This window comes from Branchiostoma belcheri, unplaced genomic scaffold, assembly GCF_001625305.1.
Source record: "Branchiostoma belcheri isolate BF01 breed outbred unplaced genomic scaffold, Haploidv18h27 scaffold28, whole genome shotgun sequence".
Classification (NCBI taxonomy): domain Eukaryota; kingdom Metazoa; phylum Chordata; class Leptocardii; order Amphioxiformes; family Branchiostomatidae; genus Branchiostoma; species Branchiostoma belcheri.
Window position 1 is genome coordinate 2,626,743 of NW_017803887.1, and position 9,674 is coordinate 2,636,416.

Below are 9,674 nucleotides of genomic sequence, written 5' to 3' on the forward strand. Positions count from 1 at the left end.
TATGTACGTAGCACATCTTACTGACCAGGCACTTTCCTTGTGGGTCGTCTAACGATTGTAATGTCGTATAGGATTTTCAGCCTGACTGTGACAGAACCAAATCCGACAAGCGATAAATGCATGGTGCAGCCCCTCTAAAATTTACAACACACAACTCTATAATTATAATGTAACATTACAGATGCTGGGCACATGCACGTTTTTGTGATCGTACGTACGTTCGAATTCGCACGGTGTGTGTGACAGATTCTAGCGCAACAAATTTGAAAAGTATGGACTTACGTTGAATTCGCACGAAGCCAGTTGAAGATGACTGCACTATTAAAAGAGGGGGAAATTGGGCAACTCCCTGAGGCTAGGTCCGTGTGAACTGGACTGAGACAGCCATCTTTTGTCTTCAACTTTTAGCAAGTATCCGAGATAATCTTATGGGTGTGACGTATACCTTGTTGCTTCTAATATAGTATGTTATGTAGCCACTCAATTCAGCTAAATCGGCATGATTCTTTGTGGCGACTAGAAACTGTTTCAAATGTTTTAGCTGAAGAAATATGGTGGATGCCGTTTGAAAGCTTCTACGCTTTACAGAAATTAAGTTGTCCTTTGTGCTATGTTTTATATGTATTTCAAAGGTTGCTTGTGAATCAACCATTCTCTTTCCTTCCTCCGGCCCAACCCACGGCTTAAACCCAGCCCACCCTTCATTCCTAGCATTTTACTAAGTCCTACCCTCAAAAAACACCTGTTACAAACGCTTATTGCATGAGAAAGGCACACGTAGATACCTCCGAAGCAAAGAACGTTTCAATTTTGTAACTCAAATGTTAAATAAATAACATGAAATCCACTTCATTGTACATTATACAGTAGCACTATATCATATATACCTTCAAGATTCAACTGACGAAAATAAACTGACCCGATGTATTAGAGATTTTAGAACGCACACACACGCACACACTCTTTCCACACACACACACACACACACACACACACACACACACACACACACACACACACACACACACAAATCATTTACCCTTACGACGATATCGCCCTGCTTTGTAAGTTTGATTACAAACTGGTGTAATTTTAGTTTTTAAACTATGCCATTAGTTTATTCTCACATCTACGAAGTACGACACGGTTTTTGTGGGTCATATTCCTACATGTCTAAAATGGGTCTGAGAGAACTGCCACGTCACCACACTAGGCTAGTGAACTCGCCCGATTCTAATACTAGTAGTAGGACACCAGCAGCAGTCATAGAAGACACGATAAACGGACATAACTGACTTGATATCCTTAGACTTCCTTCGGAACAAAAGTGAATGCAGAAAATTCATACCTTGCTGATATAATTATAGAAGGTAACCTCACTTCGTCGTCAGCAGTAACAATTGTGCAGACCACTTCTGAGACTGAAGGAGATGTTAATGCCAAAGTAACCAAACAACTTCTGTCATGTCCTTTGTCATGGCACACTGATATTGCTCAACTCTGGGGGACAAAATATGAGCATTTTTTAGTTGATTCAGAACCAGAATTTTATAATTTTTTTTGCAAATCAGGACAAAATTTTAGAGAGGAATCCGAGAAACAACAAATTAAATTGGTGTGGGCTGATCAGTGTCAACTTGTTTTCTCAATTCAATAATCATTTATGTGACGCTGAAGAAGAGTAACTGATGTCAATCGAAACATCCGGAAGTTAGGTTATTTATCCAGTATCAGAGTTTGATGAGTCTTTACATGTATTCTTTGTAGTGATTGGATGTTAAAACATTTGCTCATACATGTATTAAAATTGACAAAACAAAATGTACTTGTACTAATAGTAAACTGGTTTATTTCCTATTCCGAGTTGTACAGCTTTGCAGTGCATACATGTATACTGTGGACACAGAGTTGCCCTGAAAGTATAGCTGAGTAACAGTGGAATATAAACAATCTATCAATTACATAGTTCAGGAGTTCCAATCCCTCTAACCACTTTCACAATCTGTGTTATCTCTGAATACTTCAAACCATAGCTTTATATTGTATATACTAATTTGTGTCTATGTGAATAGCAGAAATACCTTCCAAACTTTATACTACTTCTAACAGGTATAAAATCTGTTGTGGTTATCAAAATAGAAATGATACTGCCTCAGCTAATCTTGCATTTAACAAATTCACCAATCCAAGATATACAATTAAAACTATTAATTATAATGTGATGATTTGGTCTGTGATATCCGATGGAGCGAAAAAAAAATTATATCTGCCGAGAAATACAAAGTTTAGTCTCGAAAAAGGAGGAATGTATTCACCATTTTGACATTTTCACAAACCTTTGCTGGGTCTCTATTTAATATTATGGTAGTATCGTTAAATCATTGGGTTTAAGTTTTTTGTGAAACTTCATAAGAAATATAGTATTTTACTGTGTTTCTCCTGTCCGTATTTAAGTTGGCTTCATAAAAAAAATGTAGGTTCGCAACAGTGTGGTAAAATAATTGGAAATGGTTTTTGACAAGATCATTCTATCAATAACAGAAAATTTTGCACTATTTACAGGATCATCTTGTCAATAGAGATAAATATTCTGTTATTGACAAGACATGCCTGCCAATACATGTGGTCACTGTTTTTTTTTCTTCATCACATACATGCAAATTAGTTGAAGATATATGCAAATTATCAGTATGCAAATTACCCTACTGTTAACGGCTTTTTGCCTACCACATGACATCATGGTGGCTGCTTGCATAGAGTCATTTTTGCACTGATCATCTTGTCAATGCATTGTATTCTGAGGCATAACTACATTAGGTTTCAGTAGGTTTATCTGTAAAATGCCAGAAAGTTTGATGGACACATTTTCCATGAAGTTTTGCAAAAGAAGCAATCATTATAAGTTCTACATTCATGTACCAGAAAACCAAGGTCTGTCTCTTAAGGTAAGTTTATAAAACCCAACGGTTTTACGAGGCTACCAAATCTCACAGAGTCCTGAAGCAAAAGATTGCATTGCAAAAAAGGTGAATTGAGGCTTGGACTCGAGACACTACTGGCTAGTTGAGAGGATCTTGTCCCTCACTTCATTGTAGTTGAGTTCGTCGCGATCGTTGGCCTGGATGGGCACACCTTTGCACTTCTTGCCCAGGGCATCAGAGCTGGAGGAGTGCATCATCTTAGCCTTGATTTTGACGTTATCTGGGCACCTGGAAACAAAAAGAGACATCATATTATCATGAAAGTTTATCTGTGTTGGTAGTAATCATAGTTAAACGTTGACCTAGGCCTCCTCTGATAGCCAAAAAAGCTATGATAGGAGCCATGACATCCACATCCCAGGCTGGTTTAGAATTCAAAATAAAAAAAAGAAACAATGCATTGATAAGATGGAAAAACTAGAAGTAGAACTCCAGGACAAATAGTGTGAATGTAATATAACACTGATGGCGATCCAAATAAAACAAACAAACTAACTGACCACTTGACGAGGATGAGCTTGTTGCGATCCTGTCCCTCCTTGTTCTTGTAGTCGAAGTCGTAGACACTCCAGCGTGGTTCATCACTGGGGAAACTGGCCTGGAAGTCCTCCCAGGACGACTCCTGTCATAAAGAGGATAGAAGGAATGGTTTTTGTTTGTTTGTTTTGCATAACCGGTAAACCACCTTTAGGCGTAACACCCCAGTTTTGTAGATGTACATACATGTACAAGCTACATAAGACCGGACTGTAAGATTTGAACCACTCACACTGGGAAGGTCCCAAATAGTGTTCTAAAGAAACAAAAGGTAACTGACAAAACATGCTTAAAATATGTTTAGAAAGATAAATCTTCAAAATTTTCTCAACATAACACATTACAGGTTTACCTTTCTAAAGATGTTTTAGAACATTCTTAACATATGTAACATTTTCAGAGCATTCCTAAACATATTTTAAGAACTATACCTACATAATTAGCCCCGTCAAACTATAACAAAAAGTACAATAATCATTTTAGCAGATTTTGACCTTAAGGATTGGCCTACATTTCAGAGTCACCAAGTTTTGTCCAATTTTTTTATTCGTTACTCCAAAAAACACTAGACTCTCCGTTAATTTACAAATTCGGCTGTGACATTATGGAGATAAACTTAACAAATTGGGCTGAAGAAAGCTATGAAAAGAGGAAAAACCTATACAAACCTCTACTTTGCGATCCACGACGATCTCTTTCTCGTTATCTGACACCTTAAACACCACGTACTTGAACTTGTGCTTTTCCTTTACTTCAGCGTATGCTGTAACCACTTCATCAGTAACTTTGATTCCAGATGCCTGGGGAAAGATTGAAAAATTTGTTTGCACATTTAAAATATTTTTTCAAAGTACAACTTTTAATTTAAAAATCATGTGCATTTTGCACATTGCACATGGGTATTTCAAGCCCTGATTTGGTACACTTTCCTCATTACTCATTTAAGCAGTAAAAATTGAACATTTAGCCCATTTATGATCAGAAAAATGTTACCAACTAGAGAGACTTTCTTGAACTGTTTGTAAAAAAATGAGCACAAATCCTGAATGTTACGTGTTCTTTTCCATGCCATATTGTTACTACACTGTAATATAAGTAGGACAAGCTTTTGTCATGGCAACATAAACCAGACACAATACGTGTGCGTCCTATACATATTGCCATGGTAACGTGTTGCTTGCCCAAATGATGCAGTACCTGTAACTTTTGGATCTGGAATACTAGTATTGTAAACTAGATACAGGTAGTATTTTTTCTTTTTTTCAATAAGCCAGTCAATCACATACTTCTAAACACTTTGAACTTGTTTAAAACTAGAATAAATACTGAAAAAAAAAACTCACCATTATTTTCTGTCCTTTGGTACTTCAGGAAAGTGAATCGATTCGATGATATACACCTACAGAAAGGAGAACAAAACAATAAAAAAAACATGTTAGTCATTTCACTTTGGCAATCTCCAGTTGTCCAATTTATACAATACAGTTTAACAATAAGCAAAACTCACATGAGGACTCTTTCATTTTCAATGTCAATGTTGGAAAACCGATTGTGTAGTGTTTAATCACACGGGTGTCAGATCATGGCACTAGAGAAGGTCGATCAGCTAAAAAAAATTTATGTCCCTTGGGAAACCACACAAAAAAAGGCTAGGGTCGAAATTTTTTCTAGGGTGGGGAACAGGGAAAACAACATTATTTTCCCAGGTCTGACATGCGAGTATTCTGCTTAGGGATTTTTGCCTCTCCGTGGCATTACTCATTTGAGAACCAGAAATAGGCAAGTAAGAACCATTTGAGAACAAAAATTTACATGTTGTGGACTTACCCATCAATCTCAAACTCTAATTTTGTGAAATATAAAAATAAGCCCCCATAAAGTAAAGTTAACGTATATATACTTAGTAACGTGTTGTCCATACATTTTTGTCTTGTTTACAGGCATATATCATTTAGATCTTCAGACAACGAAGCCAAGCCAAGAAGAATATCATTTAGGTAAACTTGAAAAAAAGAACAACTTAAATATTAAGCCCAACACTTAACTATGTAATATAAAAGCCACAATTTAAAAAATAAAATCAACTGATGTTGACAGATAAAGGCATGCCTTGATTACACACAATTTACAACAAATTATGAAGAAAATCCTAGTCCTGTGATATTTTTCTTAATCATTTTTAATAATCCAAGGAAAGAATTAATGCAACTGGCCTTGCATAATAACATAACTTCCCAGAAATAAGATTTGTGTCCATATCAAATGCCATTTCGTACCAGATTAATAGCAATATGACTCATAATGGCACACATAATAGTCTGAACCCCTTTGTGGGTCACCCAGACATCCGCCGCACCATATTTGGAAGTTGTTCAGCTGAGGTCCATATAAGGAAGGGGGGAGGAAACAGCTCCGACACCGGGCCATGACCATATTTGGAAGTCACAATCCATAAATGGTCATGGGGAGGGGGGCTGACAGTTTGGTGCTCTCCATTCAACACCGAAAAACCGGGACAAAACACATTAAGTCATGAAAACATGAAGCTTACAGTAAGGCGGCAAACTGAGGGCAAATTACGGACGTTTTTTTTTTTAAAGCCAGTTGAAAAAATTCTGCGCCCTGGCCACGCCCCGCGTTTTCTGCATGGAACACCGGGTCACCCCATCTCTTCTTGATTATTTGTCAGGGTTCGAAGTCCTAGATACTTCGTTCTAGTATCTAAAAAAGCCCAGTTCCAAAATATTTCCTTCCATAGTGTGCCAGAGGATGTTTGTGAAGAAATTCTAAAGAAAGTTCTGGAATACAACATGTACAGCCCTCCCCATGCACCATGCCACTGGCCGGCTTGACGTCACCCGTTTCAGATGACAAAGGCAAATAATTTATGTGCTCTTGTTCAATCCCTCGCCATATTTGGTCTTCAATCCATACTAGTCTATTGTAACACAACACAGCAAGGCTACGGTGCTTCTAGTGCCACGTTTATACTAACTACGACCTAAACGAAGAACCAAAAGGGACCAAGTCCTAATTTTCAATCGCTACAAATTTAGATCGACATGTGTTCCGGTTAGGACTTCCCGCATGCCAACACCTCAACAAAGAATTGCTTGTGAAAGTCGAGCCAAAATGGCCCCTAAAACCACACAAAATGAAGCTGAAGAACCCTACGAATGTCTAGCCGTACCTCTGGATGGTTCTTAAGTCGTCTGAGACTGAAACAGTGGCTGGTTGTCACGCTGTTGAGGGAGGGGGGAACTTCACTCTGCCTGAGCGCGCGCCAAAAGGAACTAGTCTTACCAGTATGACCTGGATCGTTAGCGCACCTGGTGACGTCACTTCCGTTTCCGGGTATGAACTAACAGTATATCATGGGAGTTGGGTCATCTGACTGGTATAATGATATGATTTATTAATAAGAAAATGCTTGGCGGATTTTGAGGGGGGAAATGGACGGATTCTGGTAACAAAACTTCCTGCGGTGGACTGTTTCCTCTAGATATTTGTAGGCTCTGTCCCCGGATGTAGACCCAACATTTAGCTTAGAGAGCCTACTGCGGCACTGAAGTAAACAGCAAAACTTGACGTTAGCTATATTTGGGTCCGAATAAACGTATTTAATAGCCTCAGTCGTATAGGCCTCAAAACGGATGCCAGATGATCAAATTAATGACACTGCATAATGTCCAAGACTAAATTATTGCCGTATTTACGTATGTACTGTAACAACGGTATAACCATCAGAAATTATAATCCCAAATTGACCGTAGCAGATATTCTCCAAGTAGAGGTTGTGGGGGAATGATAGTTACCTTAGGCTTAGTTTTAATACATATGCTGGCCGCTTTTTTTTTTTTTTTGTCGCTACCCCCACCAACCGTCGGTGACCGGCGACCTTCTCTGGCTATTAAGATCTTGCCACCGAAAGGGATCTGCTTGTAGATCTAATAGGTAGCAGAGGCTATTACTCAAACAGTGCAGGGTTCCCCAACCATTACCATATTTGGGTGAGGGGACGGTTCAGTAGACTTTGGACTCCGCCCTAAATCAACAACCCCTCTGGGACCGGGACGGAAGGAATTTACCATATATGGTCTTGTCAAGGGGCAGGTGAGGTCAGGTGCAAAATACCGTGCGGGTACAAACTAGCAGATACAGATATAAAGTTGACGCGTGTTCTAGTTGGCCTTTTTTTGAAAATTTCCCTAAGGCTTCTTGCCAATTAGGTGGATTTTTTTAGGGGGAGGAAGACATCAATCCAAATTCTGCTGCGCTTTTACATCATATTTTGCCCAAATAATACATTTTTGTATGCTTCTATCTTCGGAAATGCTTTTTGGCGAGTGAAGGCCTGTGGATTACTTGTATTTCTGATGCTAATAGTGCTACAATACTGATCTGATATTTGGTAAGCTCTTTGTCTTTTTTCTCCCAAATTTTCTTAAGCCATGTCTTCGCTACAAAACGACGAATAGTTTTCTTTTCTACATTAAAACCCGTATAGAAAATCCTGTTACTACACTTACATGTTGGATTTATGTAAGTCAAAGCACAGTGTTATACTCAGTATCTGTATCAATATAGCAGGTATAACAACCCTTTCCAGTTTGTCTTTGTCTTTCTTTGTATATGGATCCCATACTGTTACGGCACTGAATGGTGCATTCTTGTGGCAGTTTAAATTTTATCAGATAGCATTTTAAAAAAAGCTCAACGGAGTCAAAACAGATACTATAACATAAAAAAGAAGACATCTAGTTAAAAAGAGGAATTGGCGTATACTAAAATACGGACGTGGCGTTGTGTTACGTGATCATATGAGTATAAGGAACAACATCTTACCTTGGCGATGCTTTACGTCCTGTCAGATACTTCTGCAAATTCTGATCTTACGTTACTTACTGCTACCTTTTTATACACTATCGAGGACATGAAGTCATCGATCGCTACATTAGTCACGTTCTTTTTTATGCACAACCGAATCATATAGACTTTTGAGTTTCTTATTCCTCGTCTTCCTCAGGCCCCAATATGGGTATAGAACGGTACCCTAGGCCCCAATATGGGCATAGACCGCCAACCCCTTTCAAAACGTTTAATCATCATCGGTCGACCGTATTGGTTTAAAAAGTGACGTTATTTCAAACGCGGAAAAAAACACATCAAAATCCGAGTGTTACACGGCAATGTACATGTAGCCAGTCTCTCATTGGCTAAACTGCTATTTGCCATGCTCTCATTGGTTGAAGTGGTAGCTGTGATTGACAGCTAGGATCGGTCTGTACGAGCACTCGCAGGCTTCTTAATCCCATATATGGTCAAACGACCTTCGATAGCCGGCCTAACAAACAGAAGATGATCATTAGGTTATCTCCACATTCGGCACATTACGCTGTAAAGATTGCGTCAATCATTATCTTAAAGGCATCCAATGCGATTTAAGGGCAGCAAAACTTCTGAATAAGGCAAACTTTGTGATATTGACACTGCAGTGACACATACTGCTTAACATTACCACATCTGAGTCAGCATTTCATACTTTGGGCGTTTGAAACATCAGAAACAAGCCCCAATATCACTCCTTTTTTTTCTGGGTGTAAGTTTCAGACTGTAAGTTTAGAACCACCGCGAAAGACCCGAAGTGTGGATTTTGGAATGGGGGGGGGGGGGTCTTCCCACTCCTTCCTAGGGGGTCTGGGGCCATGCTCTCCCGGAAAATTTTGAAAAAAATGGCCCTTCTGAAATGACATAATTTTCCTGCGTTTTTGAGAGAATTTCAAAGAAAATATCAGAGATAACTTTTTATTCAATGACAAATTGAGCAGTTTTTCTACGACTCCAGTCCCGCTGGTGATACGAATCAGACCATCTTTTAAAGAAAAATCTTGAACCTTTACAGGTTAATTGAGAAGTTTATTGCAAAGTTAATTGAGAACTTAATTACATAAAAAGCGGGCCTTTGAGCCTCGTGGGGGGGTCTCCTCAAACATGGGACCTCCGACTTTACGTCCCTAACCGAAGCCCAGGCTAGGTCCCCATTTTCACCTGAGTCGAGCGGGAAAATAAGTGTTAAGTGCATTTCCTAAGAAATGGCCTGACAGGGATTCTAACCCAAAACCTTTCGGTCAACAGCCCTTACCACAATACTACCTT

General features: G+C 38.9%; 1 protein-coding gene across 2 annotated transcripts; it reads right to left on the minus strand.

Moving 5' to 3' along the window:
• Positions 1-1,823: 1,823 nt before the first annotated feature.
• On the minus strand, positions 1,824-6,849 carry LOC109472609 (cofilin-like). Of its 2 annotated transcripts, none has more exons than XM_019772410.1 (5): positions 6,709-6,849; positions 4,866-4,917; positions 4,187-4,319; positions 3,482-3,603; positions 1,824-3,209 (listed from the first exon to the last, which is right to left on the minus strand). In XM_019772410.1, coding segments are annotated over exons 2-5 (414 nt in total). In that variant the 5' UTR covers positions 4,868-4,917; positions 6,709-6,849; the 3' UTR covers positions 1,824-3,052. The 2 variants fall into 2 exon arrangements, with proteins under 2 accessions (XP_019627969.1, XP_019627968.1); XM_019772409.1 differs by having other exon boundaries at positions 4,187-4,318; positions 4,862-4,917; positions 6,709-6,848.
• Between the last annotated feature and the right edge of the window lie 2,825 nt (positions 6,850-9,674).

Coding starts and splice junctions, on each gene's coding strand:
- LOC109472609 (XM_019772410.1), bottom strand. Junction 3,604..4,186: donor TCGTGGATCGCAAAGTAGAG/GTTTGTATAGGT, acceptor TCTTTATGACAG/GAGTCGTCCTGGGAGGACTT. Junction 3,210..3,481: donor AAGCTCATCCTCGTCAAGTG/GTCAGTTAGTTT, acceptor TTTTGTTTCCAG/GTGCCCAGATAACGTCAAAA.